General features: G+C 18.7%; 4 protein-coding genes across 4 annotated transcripts in view; 2 read left to right on the top strand and 2 right to left on the bottom strand.

Moving 5' to 3' along the window:
- Positions 1–866: 866 nt before the first annotated feature.
- PF3D7_1240100 (early transcribed membrane protein 12) lies at positions 867–1,184 on the top strand (the record flags this gene model as incomplete). Its single annotated transcript, XM_001350759.1, has 1 exon — positions 867–1,184. The coding sequence occupies one exon, from the start codon at positions 867–869 to the stop codon at positions 1,182–1,184; it is 318 nt and encodes a 105-aa protein (XP_001350795.1).
- A 633-nt stretch (positions 1,185–1,817) lies between these two features.
- On the bottom strand, positions 1,818–3,443 carry PF3D7_1240000 (3-hydroxyisobutyryl-coenzyme A hydrolase, putative; the record flags this gene model as incomplete). The annotated part of the gene is made up of 1 exon (XM_001350758.1): positions 1,818–3,443. The coding sequence occupies one exon, from the start codon at positions 3,441–3,443 to the stop codon at positions 1,818–1,820; it is 1,626 nt and encodes a 541-aa protein (XP_001350794.1).
- Positions 3,444–4,741: 1,298 nt separating this feature from the next.
- PF3D7_1239900 (vacuolar protein sorting-associated protein 16, putative) lies at positions 4,742–7,840 on the top strand (the record flags this gene model as incomplete). Its single annotated transcript, XM_001350757.1, has 1 exon — positions 4,742–7,840. One exon carries the CDS (start codon positions 4,742–4,744, stop codon positions 7,838–7,840), a length of 3,099 nt encoding a protein of 1,032 aa, XP_001350793.1.
- Positions 7,841–8,523: 683 nt separating this feature from the next.
- Positions 8,524–23,777, bottom strand: part of PF3D7_1239800 (conserved Plasmodium protein, unknown function) — a gene marked incomplete at both ends in the record, with an annotated part of 17,304 nt that continues 2,050 nt past the window's right edge. The window contains one exon of the mRNA XM_001350756.1: positions 8,524–23,777. This exon is cut by the window's right edge and continues 2,050 nt beyond it. Within this exon, the coding sequence (XP_001350792.1) occupies positions 8,524–23,777 (15,254 nt within the window).

Genomic DNA, 23,777 nt, shown 5'->3' with positions numbered 1-23,777 from the left:
TTTATTTATATATATCAATATTATTCATTTTATATAATATATAATATTCTTATATATATTTTATAAAGCTAAATATATAATATTCATAATAATATTATATATAATATATATATTATATATATATATAAATGAATGTATAACCATATTTTTTATTTATATATTTTTTCTATAGAACAATGTTATAAATTCGTGCATAATATACATAAATCCTAAAAAATAATAAATATATATATTTAATATAAATAATATATTTAATTAATACTAATGATAATAAAAATTCTAAATAACTAAAAATATATTTTTTAATTATTACCTATGTATGTTTATATAATATATATATATATATATTATATATATTATTTATACTTTGTTCTATTATTATATAGGCACATAGCTAATATAAAAATGCAACCTGTTTTGTAATATAGAAAAAAATATAATTAAAAATATTTTATATTTTATATTATATATATTTATTTTATATATATTTAATTACATATTTTTATATATATACTTTGCAAAAGAATTTTTTTTATTTCATTTTTTTTTTTTAATTTTATAAAAACATTGATATATTTTCATTGTTATTATATTAATAATAAAAGTACATTTTTTTTTTTTTTTATATATTATCAACAATTAAAATATTCTACATAATATATATATTATATATATTTTTTAATAATTGTTTAATATATATTTTACTTATATTTAAAAATAAAAAAAATTAATAATTATATACTGAGAACGTATTTTTTACAAATCATATAATATATAATATATTCTATTATAAATAAATAAATAAATATATATATATATATATATATATATATATATTTAACATAATATTTTTAAAAATTTTAAAAATGAAACTTTTCAAGATTTTATATCTCATTGCTGCCTTATTGGCAATTAATTTAATAGCTCCCAGTGTTTGTAACGAAAATGTTGAGGGAAAAAAAAAAAAGAAAGGATGTCCTCTTAGAAATTTTAATTTTCAAGAATTCAGAAAAAAACATCATAAGGCAATTTTGATTTCATCTGTTGTTTCTGCTATCGCTCTTTTATTTGGTACTGCATATGGTATAGGACTTCATTTAAATAACAAAACTTTCATCAAAAGTATATTAGATTTAGGAAAGAAAAGATCGGCTTCCAGATCACCTCACCTTAAACTTAAATAAATGATGCTAGGAAATGAAAAAATAGAATAAAGTTAATATTTTTATGGAACCCCACAAAAAATATTATATGATCTATAAATAATATTTTTTTTTATGTATTGTTTTTTTGGTTTTTTTTTTTTTTTTTTTTTTTTTTTTTAATTCATTATATATGTATATATATATATATATATATATTTTAATTAAAGAATAACTTTTTAATAACTTAAATATTAAAAGTTAACATAATTTTATGAACACTTGTGTAATTAAAATGCAATTTTTTTTTTTTTTTTTATTTATACACAATAAGTAAAAAAAAAAAAAAAAAAAAAAGATTAAAATACTCGGATAAAAATATAAACACTCTTCGTAGGATATATATTTTTTTGTAATATTGAATCCTAAAATATAAGGATACCATAAAGATAAATTGTATTATTTCAAATGTAACGTATTTAAATAAGCATGGTAAATGGATATATATATCATATATATATATATATATATAATATATGAGAATTATTAATTCATATGCCTACTAAAAATAAAGAGTAATATCCTATTTGTTTTTATATCATCAAAAAAAAGAATCATATATATATATATATATATATATATATATATATATATATATATATTTCTTTATTTATATTATTCACTCATATTTGTAAACTCTTCCTTTATTGACAACAAATTTTTGTTCATCAAAATATCGTCAATATCTTCAAAGTCGGCATTATTTGTTTCTTCGTCTTTGCTCCATTGAAAGTTTTTATTTTTTTTCACCAATACTTCTGTTACACCCCTTTCAAAAGAATTTTTATGAAACAGAAAATATTGAGTAATTTTGAAATCATTATTTAATACCTCTTCTAATGATTTTTCATAATTATATAAATAATAAGAAAACCAGAACATACAACTAAAATAGCAATTAGAATAAATATCAGATAATAACTTTTTACAGAAATCGTTGTTATCTTTTTTTAATTTGGTTATTAAATCTTCCAAGGTATTTGCACTACTATAATATGTATTAATATTATTAATTAACTCATCTGTTAAGACTGGATTATTAGACTTATTATAAGACATTTTTGAAACATATTTATTTGTTAATAAATTATTTAATTTCTTATTGAAATCTTCTTGATTTGTTGCTTTTATATTATTCAAATTATCCATAAAAGTATCAACATTTTCAATATAATTATTACACACATTAAAATTAATCAAATCCACCTCATTTAATCTTAATGATGTTAAACCTAAATGTAAACCTATATTTCTTCCAAAATATTTTCTGAAAAAATAACAACATCCAATATCAGGGAAAAAACCTATTTTATTTTCAGGCATGGCAAATATAGCGTTTTTATTTATTACTTTATATTTTGAATAAATAGAAATTCCTAGACCACCTCCCATAACATATCCATTCCATATACATAGTAAATTTTTTTTCATTTGGGATATATAATTAATATACAAATATAGCTGTTTTAAATGTTGTATACCTTGTTCTTTATTTTCAACAACATATTTTACATCTGAGCCTGATGAAAAACAGTTGCTGTTAGTACTTCGAATTATTACCATAAAACATCTTTCATCATTATCTAAACTTTTTATTATATTTAATAATGCATTTATCATATCCTTATTTATTGCATTTAATTTTTCGGGCCTATTTAAAATTATTTCACATATATTATTTTGAAAATTAACAATTAATGATTTTTTAGTCCATAATTCTGATAGTTCTAAATCGATCATATTATTTTTTACTTTATCCATATCATGATGAATATTTGCTTTCATATCATTATTATTATTTTTATTGTTATTACTATTATCATTATTGTTATTACTATTATCATTATTATTGTTGTTGTTTACTTTGGTTTTACCATCTATAGCAGTATATTGTTCCATCCCATTTTCTCTTCTTTGGCTAGTTATAATATTATGTTTAATCATTTGAACATTTTTATTCGTCTTATCCATTTTATGAAATATTACTTCATTTTTTCTCTTACTAGACAAGAACAAATTATTGGAAAGTTTGTGGAAGTAACTTTTGTATTCTTTTTTAAAAAAAAATAATTTATTCAAAATATTATTCTTTTCAGAATGTTGTGATTTATATTTACGTAAAGATGAAAAAGCATGAAAAAAAATAAAATTGTTTCTTTTTTCAAATTTTATATTATGCTGCTTAAGGGCATCATGAAAGGTTCCTATATTTTTATAAGGTATGCAATTAAACTTTAACATAATTACACTAAAATATACAAAATAAAGGACGCATAACAATATATAAATATAAACATAAATAAATATATATATATATATATATATATATATTTTTATTTATTTGTTTTTATATTTATAAATTTATTAAAATTCCTATATTTCATATATCAAAAACACCAATTAAGTTTTTTTTATTTTTCCGGAATAGTACATAGACGCAGATATAAAAAAATAATAAAAAAAAAAAAAAAAAAAAAATATAAATCAAACGAAAAATTACATAATCATAAAAATAAATCAATATATATATATATATATATATAATATTTTTTGTTGTTGTTTTAATTGGAATAAAATTTTGGATATATTCTTAAATATATATATATAATATAGAGAATATATCTTCATACATTTATGACTTTTATGTGAATTTTGAAAAATTAACAATTTTTTCTTTTATAAAATGATTTTTGGAATAACTCAAAAAAAAAAAAATATATATATATATAATATATATAATATTTTATTGCTGCCTTTTTACATGTAAAAAAAATATACATACATGTATCAAATATATATATAATGAAATATAATATATATATAAGCATAAAATATATATTTTTATACAATATATATATATATATATATATATATATTATATTACCGAAGAAATGCTTATTTATAATTTATTCTTTTGTTCTTATTTATTTTTCATTATTTTTTAATTTATTAAGATGTATTAAAAAAAAAAAAAAAAAAAAAATGAAACTGATTTATGAATAATAAAATAATAACCATTCAAATGAAAAAGTTTTTATAATATATATATATATATATATATATATATATATATATATATATATAATTATTGAGTTCTCCCTCCGTTCTTTTTTTTTTTTTTCTTTTTATATTATAATTTTTGATTGATTTGTATTTTTAAATTATATATATGATATATTTAAAAAGTGCGAATACTTATGTAATCTGTACTTTTTTTCCATTTCACAATATTAAAGCCAAATATATACATATATACATAATATATATACATAATGTATATATTATGTACAATATATATGTGCTACTAATAATGTTAAATAAATCATCTATACTAATAATAATTTATGCTTAAATTTATTCTTCATTTTGTTAAAGAGGTATTCACTATTTTATTATATATATATTCATTTCATTTTTTTTTATGGGAAAAATGTATTATTTTATACACAATTACAAATAGATATATATATATATATATTTTTATGTTAATCATTACATTTATGATTTCATTCATTTTCATTGCTTCAACAAAATAAAAAATGAATACAAATGAATGGAGCACTATTGATAATACCCATTATGGGAAACAAAAAATTAGTAACATGCTATGGAGTAATGATGATATATTAAAGGATAATGTGGTTTGTTCCGGATATTTAGGGTTGATCGCTGTTTTATTAAATAAAGACAAATTAGATAATTATAAAAAAGAAGATAATTTAAAAATTTATACAAATATTGGTAGACTCATATCAAGTTGTCGATTAAATTATGATGGGTTAATATGTTTTGGATGGAATAAAAATAACGAATTAGTATTATTATTTAAAGATAACATTGTAAGAGTATATTCTTGTTTTTGTGAAAAAATTTTTGTTTTCTCATTAGATGAAAATATAAAAAATGAAGGAATTTCATATGGTAGTATTTGTGAAGATGGTATTATCATAATTACTGAAAAATTAAACATATATGTAAATTATGGATTTAGTGGTACCAACTGTATTAAATATCCTAATGTGGAATTAAAAGGAAAACCATATTGTGTTTCTCATATTGATGAAGATCAATTAAATGATGAATTAAATATTGAACAAAATTATTTTGATACCAAACCTAATAATGATATATTACGATTAAATATAAAAAATTACATTACAAATACTTTTGAAAAAAAAGAAAGTACTACACAAAATTTGAATTCTAAAAATAATGTACTTATTGAAAGTAAAGAAAATTACAACATTAAATGGGAACAAATGCAACACAATCAAATGAAGCAACAAAGTGGAGCGCGCACAGAAAATAATGGGGAAAAAAAAAACGCAACAAATAATATTAATAATAATGACAATTATTATTTTAACAATAAAATGCATAAAAGAATTTTAATTAAAACTACTGCATATGATTTAAATAATAAAACAGATGTGGATGCCACAGAAAAAATAAAAACAAAAGAGAAACAAAATAAGGAAAAAAATGACAAAAAAAAAAAAAAAAATAAAACTAATAATAATAATAATAATAATAATAATAATAAAGAATTAAATATACATCTATTAATAACATTGTGTAATGGTGGTTTTGTGCTAGTTAATAAATATCATTATAAATATTATGATATGGATTGTTCACATCCATATATAAATATGTCTATATCAAAATCAGGAACGATTTTAGCATTTTTAGCAGATAATGGAATAATAAAAATTTATTTAATTAATAATTTAAACAAATGTATTGAAGAAACAGTTCTAGATAATAAAAAAACAATTAAACAAATTGTATGGTGTGGTGATGATTGTCTAGCGGTTTATATACCCATGATTACCCCTTCCAATTATATACAACATATGTTATTTATTGGTGGGCCACAAAATCAATGGATACCTTATCAGTATAGACATGATTTATTTTTAATTGGAGATTTATATGGAGTGAAAATTATAAGTAAAGAACATTTTGAATATATTAGTAGAATTAGGAAATCTACATTTAATATTTTTAGTATTGGAAGTTGTACACCTTCTGCTATGTTATTTTATTCTTATGAGAAATATAAAAATGGAAATATATGTCTCGATGATGAAATTAGAGCATTTAATAATAATTTACATATTGCCATTGAAGAATGCCTAAATGCCGCAACTCATGAATATGATGATAATATCATAAACTTATTATTAAAAACATGTTTATTTGGAAAAAACTTTATGAAAACAAACTATGATTCAAAAAAATATTTATTGTGTTGTTTATTTTTAAGGATATGTATGAACGTTAGAAAACCTCCACTGGATATTTTCATTACTGCTGCAGAACTTCAATATATTACTATACCAACATTTGTTCATTATCTAGCTAAAAGAAAAGAATATTTTTTAGCCTACCGAATATGTGAATACGCTGGTATTAAAACTGATAATATATTAATTGAATGGTGTAAAGAAAAAATAGAAAAATCAATCGAATTAACAGATGAACAATTATGTAGTGCTATAACGGAAAAAATCGGAAATAAGAAAAATATGGATTATTCTTTTATTGCTTTTATGGCAGCTAAATGTTTAAGACCACAGTTAGCTACTGTAATAATACAATATGAAGAAAATAAAAAGAAACAAATTGACATGTTACTTAAATTGGCTAATTATAGATTAGCTATTGAAAAAGCTATTCTTTCGAAAGATATCGAATTGGTATATATGTGTATTGTTAATATTTTAAATCAAGAAAAGTTAAATGCAAATGGTGAGAAGGAATTAAACACCTTATTGCATGTCCTGAATAGTAATAATAATATGGGTAATATGAATAGTAATAATAATAATTTGAATAATAATAATAATAATAATAACAATAATAATAATAATAATAATAATAATAGTAATAATAGTAATAGTATTAGTATGCATGCATCAAATTGCTTTTATGTTTATTGTAAAAAAACCAAACAATATAATTTACTTAAAGAATTTTATGAAAAAAATGGGCAACATTCGCAAGCTGCTTTTGTAACACTCGATTTAGCATTTTCCAAAAAAAACACAGAACAGAAAAAAACATGGCTAGCATATTCAGCTGGTTTTTTAACTACTGATCAAATGAATAGTCATATAAAATTTGTTCATACTTCCATTATGAACAATATTGATTTATTAAATTATCAAAAAGAATTAGAAATGAAGTATAATAAAAAATTAGTTGCAGGGTACCCACATAAAATTCAGGGATTATCATTAATGAAGACAGTTGAATATACTTTATCAATAGGTGAATTTCTAGATGCCGATAATATTTTCAAAAAGTTTAAAATTTCAGAACCCAAGTTTTGGAGATGTAAAATACATACATTAGCTAAAAATAAATATTTTGATGAATTATATAATTTTGCTAATTATAGAGTATCACCAATAGGAATGGATTATTTCATTGAATGTGTTCATGAATATGGTTCCAAACAATTAACTGTTAAATTAATTGAAAAAAATAAAGATTTAAATTCACAGTATAAATGGTATACAAAATTAAATATGAAAAAAGAAGCTGAAGAAGTATTAAAACAATTGAATTCGCAAAAAATAACAAGTTCTATATTTCAAACGATTACGGATGCCATATCAAACATAAGATAATATATATGTATATAATATATAGATACCTTATATTTGTAGGATGAAAATTTTTAATATATATTTTTCATAATTAAAAAAAATGTATATATATATATATGTATATGTATTTTTTTTTTTTTTTTTTTTTTTTTTCCTCTTAACCAGTTTTTCACGTTATTTCAATTTTTAAAAAAATAACAAAAAAAAAAAAAAAAAAAAACATAACAAATGATAAATTTATAATTAAATTATATATATATATATATTTTTTTTTTTTTTATTTGTTTTTGGTAATAAAACAAAGTTTATATTAAATAAAATAAATGGATGAAATATTATATATATTATAATTACACATTTTGCAAAAAAAAAAAAAAAAAAAAAAAAAAGACAATATAAGCATCGAGTTCTATTTTCACCATAATGGATATATTTTTAAAAACATTTTTAAAACATAACAAGATGGTATACACTACAATCTTAAGAAAACATAAAAAAAAATAATAATAATAAAACAAATAAGATAAAAATAAATAAATAAATAAATATATATATATATATATATATATGAAAAACTTGTAAAATTTATATAATATATATTATATACATATAACTTTTACGTATCAATTATCATATAAAAATGTCATACATATAAAAAAATTCCGTTCATAGAGAAATTGTATATATAACATAAAAATTTATTTTTAACAAATTTTTAATTGTAACAGTTGCAATTTTTCTCTTAATATAGTCTTCGATTTAAGGACAGATTGAAATATATTTTCACAGTCATGTTGGGAAATATCCACATGTTTTATCATAGTATCAAATTCTACGTAGGATTGATTTTGAGCTTTTAATTTTAAAAGTGTTAATATTTCAAAGTATAAATTATTTGTTGGGTCAATAAAAAAAAGTATTTCACTTATAATAAAAAGAACACTTTTAAATAAACTAATATAGATAAACAAATTATTTTGTATATATGTAATATTATTGAGATTTACAATTTCTTGAATTGTATTATCATTTTGTTTATATGGTTGATTATTTTCTTTTGATATTTGTTCATAATGAAATGCTTTAATTTGATATTTCAATGATATGATATTGTCGGATTTGCTATTTATATCATCTTGTAAATAATTAATTTGTTGATTTAATTTATTTATAAATTCTGTTATATTTTGTTCATTAATATTTTCGTCAATTTTCAAATTTTTTATATTATTATTCTCATCTAACTTATTTATTAAAATATGTTCCCTTTCTTTATAATAATTACAATTTTCTTTTAATATATTATTTTGCATTTGTAATAATTCTAAATCTAAAATAATTTCATAATTTTCTTTAATACAGTTATTTAATTGTTCTTTTATTTGTTTCATATTATTTAAAAGTTCATTTTTATTTTCTTCATGAGAATCTAAAAGTTGTTTAAAATTTTGATTTTCTTGTTTTAATTGTTCACACATTTTAATATAATATACATTATTTATTTCTTCTTTACTAAATTCATTTACTAATTCATCATGTGTAGATTTATAAAAATCTAGTGTAGCATTAATGTTTTTTAAATCATTTTTATATGTGTTGATTTCATTTTTTAGTTTTGTTATTTCATCATTTAAAACATTAATTTCAATTTTATATTTTTCATTTAATTTTTTTAATTCTAAAATTTTATTATAATTTTCTGAATTTTCTTCAACATATATATCAACACATTCATTAACAGTTTGATTCTGTGCTTCTAATTTATTTTTTTTATCTTCTAATTCTTTTTCTAATATATTAATTCTACTCTCACATAACATTAAATGTCTTTTGGTTCCTTGAACATTTTTTAATTCACTTTTTAAAAATTCACATTTTTCTATTAATTCATTATTTTCATTTTTTAAGATCACTATCTTATTCTCAGATGTTTTTAATTTATCATTTAAATCTTCAATTTTTAAATTCATTTCTTCTAGTTTTACTTCATTTTCATCATAAAAATTATAATGTGGTTGGCTAGTACTATTAGCTTCAGAAATTCTTTGCTTTTTTAATTGTGAATCTTGATCATTAATTATTTTATTTATACTATTCATATGATTATTATATATCATATCATCAAAAAATGGATCCTCTTTATTATCATTTGAGGAATAGGCATTTTTTGGACGGACACTATTTCTTTTGATAAAGCTTCGAAGAGTTGGTGATAAATTAACATTATTTATATCGAATAAATTATTTTCATCTATATTATTACATAATAATTTAATTTGATCTTTTAAGAAATTAATATATGTTTCATTTTTTTCTAATATATCATTTTTATTTTCAATATCTTGTTGATTTGAAATAATAATAAAATTTTTATTTGTAATTTCTTTATTTAAATTTTCTATAAATTTGTTTAATTTCCATATTTCTTCATTTTTTTTGATTAATTCTTCATTTTTTTTACTCATTTCTTCCATGTGTAATATTTTTTCTTCATCAATATTACTCCTAGATTCTTCATCCTGTAATATGTTTAATTTATTATTATTATTATTATTATTATTACTATTTCTATTACTATTACTATTACTATTAGATAACATATTTTTGTGACAATTAATTATATCCATAATTTGTTCATCATCATTCTCAAATATGGTTATAATTTTTTCACGAATATCTATTATATTAAAATCTTGATTAAAACATATATCAATAATTTGTATACATTTAATTTTATATTTATTGGTCTGTTCTAATATTTTCTCTTTCTCTATCAGAATATCATTAAGTTCAATTTCTCTTTTATTTAATGTTACATCGTGACTATTAATAATATCTTCAAGTTCATTTTTCTTTTCTTTTAATATATGGAAATTATTTCTTATAATTTCTAATTCTTCTTTTAAGATATTATTTTCATTTTCTAATTTGCTTATTATTATCATTAATTCGTTTCTATTTATATCTTCTAAATGTTCATTATTAGGTATATCACATTTATGGAAAGACTTCATATTATTATTCCAACTATTATTATTATTATTATTATTATTGCTATGGCTATTACGATTACTACTATTATTATTATTACTATTATTATTATTATCATTATTATTACTATAATTATGGTCACTATTTTTATCATACACATTGTTGTCTTTCTCCTTTTTATATTCTTCTTTTTTCAATTTGTTAATTAACATTTCGTTAAATTCTTTCAACTCATTAATAACCTCAACATTCGATTCAAAATCCTTTTGTAAATGTGAAATGATTTTTTCTTTTTCTTCTAATTCATTCAATAATATTTTATTCTTTTTCTTTTCATTGTTTAATTCAGATAATTGATATGCAGATTTGTCTAATGAAGTATTGAAATGGTTCAAGTCACTATTTAATAATTTATTAATTTTTTCTGTTTTTATTTGATTTTCATTTTTTTCTAACAATAATTGATCACTTAAGGATTTTAGTTCATATTCATTCTTTTGAATTAATATAATTTGTTCATTATATTGTTCATTTAATTGTTTATAAGTTTTTTTTATATCTTCATATTGATTTAATAATATATCCTTTTCTGCACATTCCTTGTTTAAGGCAATATTTAAATGTTCTATTTCTTCTGTACGTTTTTCAAGATCATTAGATATTGAATTTAATCTTTTCTTCAATATTTTTACACTCTTCTTTAATTCCAATTTTTCATTATTATTATTTTTTATTTTCTTATTTATTTTCTTCATTTCATGTATAATTAGATTTATAATATTTTTAAATTGATTTTCTAAAATGTTTAATTTTATAAATATATTATTCCAATCTTCCTCTATAAACAAATTATTTAATTCAATACATATATTTTCAAAACTGTTAAAATCATCGTCAATAACGTTTAAGGTTTTATTAAAACTATTCATTATTTCATCATTCTCCTTTTCAGCTGACAAAACATTTTCGCTTAAAAACAAATCATTATAAATATTCGATGTTACACTTGCCGTTCTTTTAAAATTACCCTTCTTCCTTAAACTCATTCGTAATACAGATTCTCTGGTATTACTATTATTACTAATAATATTGTTATTGTTATTATTATTACTATTACTATAACTTTTTGATTTTATAATTTCAAATAACCAATCTCTGATAGATATAATATATTTATAAAATTGATTTTCAACCAAGATTTTACTTAATAGTTTTTTATATAAAATTGAATTATTTAATATATCTAATATATTTTGATAAGTAAAATTATTCGTTTTTATAAATTCATTCAAACTTATTAAAAAATCTAAATTGTCTTCAAAAATGTGTATCTTGTTTGATAATTCGTTTATCATATTTTTATACTTATTAACTAGTTCTTCTTTTTTATAATTTTCTTCTTCATAATGTGCAATCTTTTCATTCAAAGATTCGATTATCATGTTCTTTTCGTTTAAGGCAATTATCGTATCATTTTCAAAATCATTAATATCATACTTATTATTTATACTATTTCTTGATTTTTGCATATTAACATTATCATTTGTATAATTTTGTTCCATATCATTTTCTGAATCAAATTTGTTTTTCATTTTTATGGAAAGCATATTATATAATTTATTAAACTCATGTACTTTTTGATCATATGCAATTTTTAATTCATTATATTTTTGTTCATCTTCATTCATTTTCTTTTCATTTAATATGTTTTCTTTATTCAAATTGTCAACATTTGATAGTAATACATCAATATCTAACCTCATATCTTTATTAGAATTTATTAATTCAATATTTATATTATTTAATTCTTCATTTTTTTCTTTTAAATCTAATATTAATTCTTGTGCTTCATCTAAATCGATTTTCAATTTTTTAATATCTTCTCCATCATCAATCATTTTTTCAATAGATTTTCTGGTAAGTTTTAATTTTTCTTTATTCATTTCTTTTATTTCTTTTTCATAATCATTAATAATTGAATTCAAATTATCAATTTTCTGTTCATAATCTTTATCTTTTTCCTTTATCAAATTTTTATTTTTATCGATCATAATATTTATTTCATATGATGTCTCAATTAGTTTTTGTTGTAATTCTAATATTTTATTATTTTTTTCATTTAATAATTCTTCAGATTCTCTTAAGGATTTTACAATATGAGTATCTTCACTTTTATATTTCTCTAATTCTAAATCCAGATTTTTCCTATTCATTTGTTCTACGTGTAATAATTCATTTAATTTTTCTAATTCGATTTTGTAAATTTCTTTTTCTTTCTTTTCAATTTCGTAAGACTTTTTGTATATTTCAACATCCTTTTCTCTGTTTAATAAATTGTTTTTTAAATTTTTAATTCTCTTTTTGAATTCGTTAAAATATGTTGTATATTCAAGGGAATCTAAATTTAAACTTTCATTTTCTTTATCAAAATGAAAATCAAGTTCATTTTCATCTCCTATTTCATCAAGTCCTAAAAGTATTCCCAACCTTTTTAATGATAACCGATTGTTAATATTGTTAATATTGTTAATATTATTTATATTATTTGTAGTATGGTTTTTTATATCACTATTTATATTATTTGAAGTATGGTTTTTTATATTACTATTGTTATCCCTATTATTTATATCAAACAATTCAATTATATTATGATCTTTTAATTTTTCATAAATTTTTTTCAATTTCGTTTCTTTAACTTTAATATCATTTTGTGCATTATATAATTTCTCAAATTTTAACATTAAATCATTTTTTAATTCATCAATATGTATTTTATCTTTCTGTAATTCTTCTCTTTTCAACATCAATTCATTTGTTTTATCTATTAAATCTTCTTTATTTTTTATTAAATCATTTTCTCGAACAATTAACTCTTCTTTACTTTTCATAAGTTCTTTTTCTTTATTCATATAATTTTCATTTTTAATTAATAACTCTTCTTCTTTATGTTTTAAATTCTCTTCTCGATATTTTAATTCTTCTTCTTTATATTTTAAATCTCCTTCTTTAGTTTTTATATCTTCAACTTTACGTTTATTTTCATTTTGAATATTTTTTAATTCATTCAATTTATTATTCATTTGATTAATTTCTTCTCTTTTTATTTCTAATTCGTTTATAATATGATTTAATTCGTCTTCATAAGAATCCTTTCTATCAATTAAATGACGTAATTCATCTTTCTGATTTTTAATATCTTTATCATATCTATTTTTGTCTAGTGTTAATTCTTTTAATTTTTCTTCTAATTGAATTACTTCATTTTCTTTAATTAATCCTTGTCCATTTATAATCATTTGCTCTTTTCTGTTTAATTCTTCTTTCATATAATTCTGATGAATACTTATAAAAATATCTTTTATAAATGTGAAATATTCGTTTGTTTTTAATTCGTTTTCATTTAATTCATCAATTAATTGTTCGATATCTTTAAGAGAATTTAATTTTTGTACATATTTCATTATAATATGTTGTACAATTTTAATATCTTCTTCTAAATATTCAAGAGTCTTCTTTTTTTCTTCCAAGTTATTTTGTATATCATTTATAAATACATTTTTTTTTTCAAGTTGTGTTTTTAATATATTTATTTCTTTATCCATTTCTTTTATGGCTACTTCTATTAATGCATGTTTTTCTTCTTTTTTTTTATTTTCTTCTTCGATTTTGTTAATGTAAAATTTTAAATTATTTGCCTCTTCTTTAAAATCTTCGATTTGTTTTTCACTATCAAATTTTAGTTTGTTATAACTTGAAAAAGAATTGTTTAAATCTCTTCTTAATTCATTCATTTTTTTATAATGTTCATTACTTTGTAATACACTTTTTCTTTTTAAATCATCAATTTGGTTATCCTGTCTCCTGCGAGTTTCATTTATTTCATCATCACTATTATTATAATTATAATTATTATTATTATAATTATTATTATTATTATTATTATTATATGTACTTGATGATTTATCATACTTATCCTCATTTGATATATGTAAATAATTTTGTTCCAATTTATTACGTAATTTTACACATTCGTTTTGTTTTTCTTCTAAGGTATGGTTAAGCATCCTAATTTCTTCTTCCGAATCTTTTAACATATCGTTTAATGTATTGATTTCATTATTTAAATTCTTTATTTGTAATTCCAATTCTTTAATAAAATTATTATTTTTTATTTTAATAGATTTCAACATAATAATTTCTTCATTTAAATTATTTATCAAATCATTATTCTTTTCTATAATATTTTCTTTTTCTAATATTTTTTCATTGAATGATTTTTTTATTTCATTTAAATTATTTTCTAATTCCCTGTTTATTCCTTTTAAATTTTGTATAATATAATCTTTATCATGAATTTGTAATTCCTTTAATTTTTCCATATCCTTCTTTTCTCTTTTGAGTGTGTCTAATTTGTTTTTGGTATCATTTAATAAGTTTAAGGAAAATTTGTATTCGTTTAATAATTCTTTATACTCTTCTTTTATATGTAAATGTTTCTCTGATAAGTTACTACTATTTCTTTTGTTATCATTATTATTTGAATTACTTATATATGAATTTTTATTAATAGAAAATTGATCACCATATATTTCTTTTAATTTCTCGATTTCTCTTTCTTTTTTATTAACGTATATATTCATATTATCAAGTTTATTTTCATATTCTTTAATTTCCGAATCTTTTTGTTTTAATTTTTCTATTAAATCGTCTTTATTTATTTTTGAAATGTTATTATCCTCATATGGAATAAATCCACTACCATGATTAAAATAATTATAATAATTATAATTATTATGATCATTTTTATCATTATGATAATTGTGATCATTTAACATATTTTCAATGTCCGTTTTTATTAAACTTATATATACGTTTAATTCCTTATTATTCAACAAATCATCATTTAATAGTTCTATAGAATTCACATGATCAGATAGTTTCATTATATCACAACGATTAAATGATATAAGAGATGGTAAAATGACATCTTTATTTATATTGCTTAATTCATTTTGACTATTATTATTTTTCTCTCCAAATTTTTCATATATGTCTTTTTTGATATGTTGTTCAAATTGACTTAAATCAATATCTATATATTCATTATTCTTTACCTTATCCTTTATAAATTTTTTTAATGAATCATATTCATATACTAATTTATTATACTTATTATATACTTCATTATTTGATTTTTTTAAATTTTGACAATTATTTTCTAATTCATTATTTTTTTTCTCAATAATTAAAATGATTTCTTCATATTCATTTATACGTTCATCATTATTCTTATATTTTTTGTTATCATTTAAAATATTTGTTGTACTATTTTCTTCATTTGTATCATTTAATTTATGGTTTATATTATTTAAAGTATTTCCTTGGTTATGATTTATATTTGTATATTTATTTTTTAATTCTTTAGGATTTATATTTTCTTTTTTTTCTTCTTCAATTAAAATATTTGTTTCTTTTAATTGATAATTTAATTTATTTATATCCTTAGCCATTTTACCAATAATATCTTTTAATGTATTATTTTCTAACAAAATATTATTATTTCTTATTAATAATTTTGAATTGGTTTCAATAATTTCTTTATATTCATCTAATAAGATAGATATTTTCTTTAAATTACTATTTGATTCTTTATCCATATTATCTATTTGATTATTTCTGTTTAATGCATTTTCAATTTTCATTTCATTTTCTTGATACAATTTATTTTGTTCATTTTGGATATATAATTCATTTGATAATTTATTATTTTTATTTATTTCTTCTTCAAGTTTATTTAATAAATTGTTATGTATTTTTGAAAAAGATTCCATCTTTATTAAATTCTCATTTATTATATCACTTACTTTATTTTTCCATTCATTTTGTTCATCATGATATTTTTTATTTTGTTCTGAATACGTAAATATTTGTTTATTTAATTCTTGAATCATTATGTTTTGATTATCTACCAGTACACATTTTTTTATATAATTTTCTTTTAGTTTAATTATATATTTATACACATTTTGTAATTCACTTCTATTAATCACAATATCATTTTTATAATTATCATGGCTTTTCTTATTATCATAATTTTTAGCTGTTGCTTCTTTATATAATGTAAAAAAATTTACAATCATTTTTGAGCATATACTACTATTATCATCATCATCATCTTCTAAAGAATAATTACTGGAAGAAGATATATTTTTTTTAGATAATTTACTACTACTAGCAGCACCACTATGATTTAATGAATTAAAATTATCTTGAATAATCATTAAATTATTTAATTTGATTTTCTTCAATTCAGATTTCAAATGATCATAATTCATGTTATTTGTACTAAATATTTTAATAAAACTTTTTATTTTATCATTTAAATAATATAAATAATTCTTTGCTCTTTTATTACTTTCTTCATAATGTGAATTTTTATTTATTATCATATTATATTCATTAACTTTATTTTTAAGATTATATATTTCTAATTTCAAATTTTCATTTACTTGTTTTTCTAATTTATTTTCCATTAACAAATTCTCATAATTATTATGTATATCTTTCATGTCTAACATATTAATATTATTTTCTTTTGAATCAGAAATACCTTTTTTATCATTTTCGATATTTGATATAATATTTATTAAATCTTTATTATCATTAAATATATTACTATTTAATTGTTCCAATTCATTAATCTTTACTTTTAGTAAATCATTTTCTATGCTTAAATCGTTCATATCATTTTTCATTTTTTCCATAATATCATCATGATGATCTTCTAATGATTTCACACTCATATTATTCATATGATGTACATTATTACTTGATACATCTTGATCATATTTATTTGTATGACTTGATATTCTTCCTGCTACATTTGGTTTTTCATTTAACTCATTTTCTTTCAATGTATTTCTTATATCATTTGATTTTTTGATTTCTCCCATTTTATTATTTCCATATTTATCTAAGGAATTTATATGATTTAATTGCTCAGATACTTTGACAAATTTCTTATATAAATCTATTTTTTCATTATCTAAATGAATACATTTTTTATTATATTCATCATTCTCTTTAATTAAATCATCCACTTGTTTATTTAAAGATGTTTTCGTATTATTTAAGTATTCATTTTCTTTCTTTAATTCATTTATTTCATTATGTAACACATGTTCTATATTTATTTTTTCTTCATATATATTTTTCAATTCATTGTATTTATTTAACAGCATATCTTTTTCATTCATTAAATCTGTTATCATCACATCATAATTTTTTAATTTATTAATTAATGATTGTGTTTCTTTCTTTTCATTGGTAGATAACGAATTTTTTTTTTCATTTTTGTTGATATAATCATTTTTGTTTATATAATCATTTTTGTTGATATAATCATTTTTGTTGATATATTCACTTTTATTTTCATTTTCATTTTCAATAACATCATGTAATAAATTATTATATTTCTTTTCAAATAATTCATATTTATTTTTTAAATCTTCAGCATATTCTTTTAAATCATCTTTTTCTTTCATATGAATTTTAATATCTTCATTTAATTTGTTAACTAATTCTTCATATTCTTTAATATGTTCATCTTTTTTAAATATATCTTCATTTAATGATAAAAATTCATTTTCTAATTTGATAGCTTTAGAATATTCTATATCTAGATTTTCTTGATCTTTTTGTCTTTTCTTTACTAAATTATCGATATGTTCATTTTTCTTTTCTAATTCCTTTTCCATTTTATATACTTCTTCATCACATTCTTTTTGTTTATCTATAATATGAATAATTTCTTTTTGTAAATTATTTATAATATCTTCATAATTTTGTGCTTTTTTCATTAAATATTCATTTTTATTTTTATATATATTTAATTCGTTCGTTATAGTATTTACTTGAAATTTCAGATATGTATATTCAGCAGCGCTGTTATTAAAATGATTATCAACATTGTGATTATTATTATTATTATTATTATTATTATTATTATTACTAATAACATTTCCTTTCTCGTCTGACTCTTTTATTTTATTTAATTTATTAAAACTACTTTGTAATGTAAATAAATTATTTATTTGATCATTTAGGTATTTATTTTCTTCTATTAATTTCTCATTTTCATATTTCAAAATCATATAATCATTTTCTTCAATCATATCATTTTTACCTGCTACTTTTAATAATATCTGTGAACTTAATTCTTTGTAATTCATAGAGAAATTATTCTTATCAAAATTAGCGTCCTTTTTATTTTCATAATAAGCTTGTTCCTCCATATTATTATAATTATTACTATTATTATTATTATTATTTGGGTGATATTCTTGACTTTGTCTTAATTTTTTCTTTAAATCATTTATTACATCTTTTTCTTCTTTTAATTTATCTTTAAAATTATTATATTTCTTTTCAGCACTTTCTAACTTGGACTCAAATACCCTTTTCTTAAATATTAATAATCGAACACATTTCAAAAATTCATTTACATATTCAGTAACTTGATTTGTATCATTTAAATTACACATTGTGTCTAAATGTATAATAGAATTATTACTACTATTCATATTGTTCATATTGTTCATATTATTCATATTATTCATATTGTTCATATTATTCATATTGTTCATATTATTCATATCATTCATATTATTTTTAACACCAAACATAGCCATTTTATTATTATCTTCAATATTGAATGAATTATTCAAAGAGGATATATCATCATTCAAATTTGTTCCATTATTTTTCGAACTTAACTCTTTTTCTAAATATTTCTTATAATATATAATATTAGAACAAATTTTATAATATCTATTTAAAGCTTTATTATATTTATTTATTAGAACATTTTTATCATATTCATTATTTTCTTGTTGTAACTTAATCATATCTAGATCATTTAATAATTGTGTTTTATCATCTATTTGTTCTTTAAAATATTCGATTTGTTTTTGATAAACTTCATTTTGTATAATTAATTTATTTTTTTCATCTGTTAATTCATATAATTCATTAGATAATTCTTTACATTCATCACTTCTAATAGCTAACAATTCATTGATAGCATATAATTCTGAATTAAGTTGTTTCGTTCCTTTTTCTAAATCTTTTATTTTATCATTAGACATAAGAATTTCATTATTCATTTTATGAATTATTTCATCTCTTTTTTCAACACTTCGTTCAATTTCTTTATATTTATGTTCATCAATACTTGATTTGTCTTTTAATTTTCTTAATTCATGTTTTATTAAATCATTTTCTTCTTTCAAATATAAGCTATATTTTTTCAATTCATCAATATTCATTTTATTGCTTTTTGTATTATAACTATTATTAAATATACATATTTTAGAATTATATAAATCATTTATATTATGATCATTATTGTTGAACCCTAAATCTTGTTCTGTAAAAATTTTATGTTCTAATTTCGTTTTTTCTAGTTCATTAATTTTAATATCACCAAATACAGCTTTTCTTAAATTATTTTCTAATTCTTCAATAATATGATCTTTGTTTTTTTTTATATCATTTAATATTAGGATTTCTTGATTAAGTTTTTCTTTTTCATCTTTTAATTTTAGCATAATGGTATCATGTTCCATAATTTTATGTTCACACAATTTTATATCTTCATTTAACGATAATATACTTTTTTCCTTTTCATCACTTATTAATTTTTCTTTTTTAAGATCAATACATAACTTTTCATTATCTTTAATTAAATCATCAATTTTATTTTCTAAATCTTGAACTAACATTTTCATACTTGTATTTTTATCTAATAACACATTATATTCTAACATTTTTGTTTCTAAATCAGACACAAGTTTTCGTTGATTTTTTATGGAATTATTAAATTCTTCATTTTTCTTTTTTAATTTATCAATTTCATCAATATATTTTTTTTCATCCAATTCATAATTTAATTTGAATGAATTAATTTCTTCTTCTTTTTTAATAGCATATAAATGTGCTTCTTTTATTTCTTTTATAAAATTTTGTTCATTCTCTTTTAACATATCATTAAATTTCTTTTCTTCTTCTAACATATCTCTTAATTTTTCTATTTCATTTTCATAACAACATTTTTCATCATTTAAATCATGTATTGTATCTTTTAATTTTAAAATTTCTTCATCTAAATTATGTATCACATTTTTAATATTATATATATCTTCTTTTAAATAATTATTTTCTTTTTTTAAATATTCAATTTGTTCTTCTTGATGTATTTCTATATCTTTTAATTTATCATTTAAATGAGATTTAGATTTTTCTAAATTTTTTACTTCATTTATTAAAAAGGTACATTTCATATGTATTTCATTACATTCAAAATTCTTCTCATCTAATTCTTTCATTAATATATTAATTTCATTATTCTTTTTTTTCACATCTTCAGATAAAATTAAACAATCAGAAACTCTTTCATCCCTTTCTATTAATATATCTTTCATATTATTTTCATATTTTTCATATAATAAATTATTTTCATTCATTTTTATTTTTAATTTATTTTCTACTTCATTAATTCTGTTTAGCATTTCATTTTTCTCTTCTTCGTATTTCATGTTTAATTCATCAATGGTATCTAAACTTTTCATGACATCGTCTAAATTATTATTATAATAATTGTTATGATAATTACTACTAAAGTTACCATTATGAATTATATTATTATTATTGTTGTTGTTGTTGTTGTTGTTGTTGTGTTGGTGGTGTTGATTATTTAAATGATTATCATTTTTATTTAGTTGAAATGCTAAAACATTTTTTTTATATTCATTATCATTAAATTCCAAATGTTGGTGTAATTCAATAAATCTGTTAATATCTTTCATTTCTATATTTTCAAATAATTCTATGAAAGCTTTATTAAATCCTTGAATTCTTCTTTTTAAATGCTTAAAAAAATATTCTTTCTTTTTATAACAATCATTCACAAAATATAACATATAATCTCTATTTATAATTTTTTCTTTATATACATCAATACTTAATTCACATTCTTTTAATTTCTTTTCTAATTTCATAGTATGTTCACTAGTTCGATTTAATTCATCATGTGCTTCTTTTAAATTTATATCATATTTATATGTAGCTGATTTTAAATAATACATTTCATTTTCTGTATTCTTTTGAATTAATTCTAATTCTTCAATTCTACTTAATCTTAATTTTAATTCAGTATGCATATTTTCTAATTTCTTATTATATAATTCTATGTCTTCTTTATATTTAGAACTTAAATTATTTAATGAAATATTATCTTTTGTTAAAATATCATTTTTCTCTTTTTCTTCTTGATATTTTATTTCGATTTTTTTAAGATTTTCATCAACCTCTTTAATTTTATTTTCTTTCTTTTTCATATATTCTACTAAATCATTACATTCATTAAAAATTTCATGTGTTTTTTGTTCATGCATTTTTATTTCATCTTGTGTTTCACTATATTTTTCGAATAACAAATTATAATTTTTTTCTATATTGGAAAGTTTTTCACTTCTTTCTTTTATATCAGATATCAACGTATCATGTTCATTTAATAAATTTTCATATTTAATATTAGTATTATTTAATTCCTTTTCATTATTCATTAATTTTTTCTGCATATTTAGTGTTTCTTTAACTTTCGAATCATATTTTCGCTTAATATAATTAAGATCGTTTATAATTTTTTCAGATTCGAATATTAAAAAATCATTATTTAAATTATTATTCATATCTTTTATTTTTTTTCTTCTTCGTTTCTTTCCTACTTTTACCAGTTTATCATATTCTTCATTTTTCTCATTTAATTCGTCATCAACAAATATTTTCGAATCAGCGCTATTTGGTAAAGAATAAAAAGTATCTAAACCTTTAGCATTTTTCGAGTGTATATTATGATGTATCATATTTAAATTATCATTTTTCTTTTGATTTAAAAAGCATAAAGTATTATTTAGTTCTTTATATGCATGCTTATATTTTTTTAAATTAATTCGGAAATTGCTACATATAGAAAATCGGTGCATACGTATTTTCATATATATTTTTTTACCTTTTCCTACCTTTGCTTTAGATTTTTTACTTTTAATATGATCAGATAATATTTTTTCTTGTGTTTCATTTCTTGTAAAAGCATTAGAAATATTATTTTGCTTTTTCTTCTTTTTTATTTTATCAACATGGAATATATTGAAATCTTTCATATCTTCTGATAATCTTAATACTTTAGTTGATTTACTATAAAAACTATGTTTTCCATCTATGCTTGTATTATTATTCATACTTTTTCTAGATTTTCCTATTGATGATAACATTAATTGGGTATTAGTATTTTCATTAGCAGATAATAAATCATCATTAGATTGGTTTAATTTTTCATAAGAGGAACCAGAAGAAGAGGAAACAAAAAAAGAATTATTCATATCATTTCTTTTATTTTCTTTATCTATTTGTTTAATATCAGAAACTAAATCTTTTACTCTTTCCATCATTGTATGAAATTTTCTTTTGATTTGTGATGATTGTCTTTTCCTTTGTATTGATAACATTTTATATTTTAATTTTTCTTTTTTTTCATATTCTAAATGGAATACATATTTTTCTGCATCTGATTTGGTATGCATTAATTCATTTTTTATTTTAATATTTTCATTGGACACAATTTGTAATTTATCAAAAACTTCTTCATTCTCTTTAATTAATAAAATATTTTCATCTGTTAATTTATCAATTTTTATGATTAAATCGTTTTTATCATCGTCTGTATAATTTCGGGATTTATGATATTGAAAGGATCTACTATTCATCAATAAATTTGAACCACCACAACTATTATTATTACAATTATTATTATTACTACTGTTAATGTTATTATTATTATTATTATTATTATTATTATTGGTGATTATATATTTACCATTTTCTTCCTTTTGTTCTTTAGATATATGAT

This window comes from Plasmodium falciparum (genome assembly GCF_000002765.6).
Source record: "Plasmodium falciparum 3D7 genome assembly, chromosome: 12".
NCBI classification, from domain to species: domain Eukaryota; phylum Apicomplexa; class Aconoidasida; order Haemosporida; family Plasmodiidae; genus Plasmodium; species Plasmodium falciparum.
Note: the sequence above shows the minus strand (reverse complement) of the source record. Positions and strands in the feature narration are given on the sequence as shown.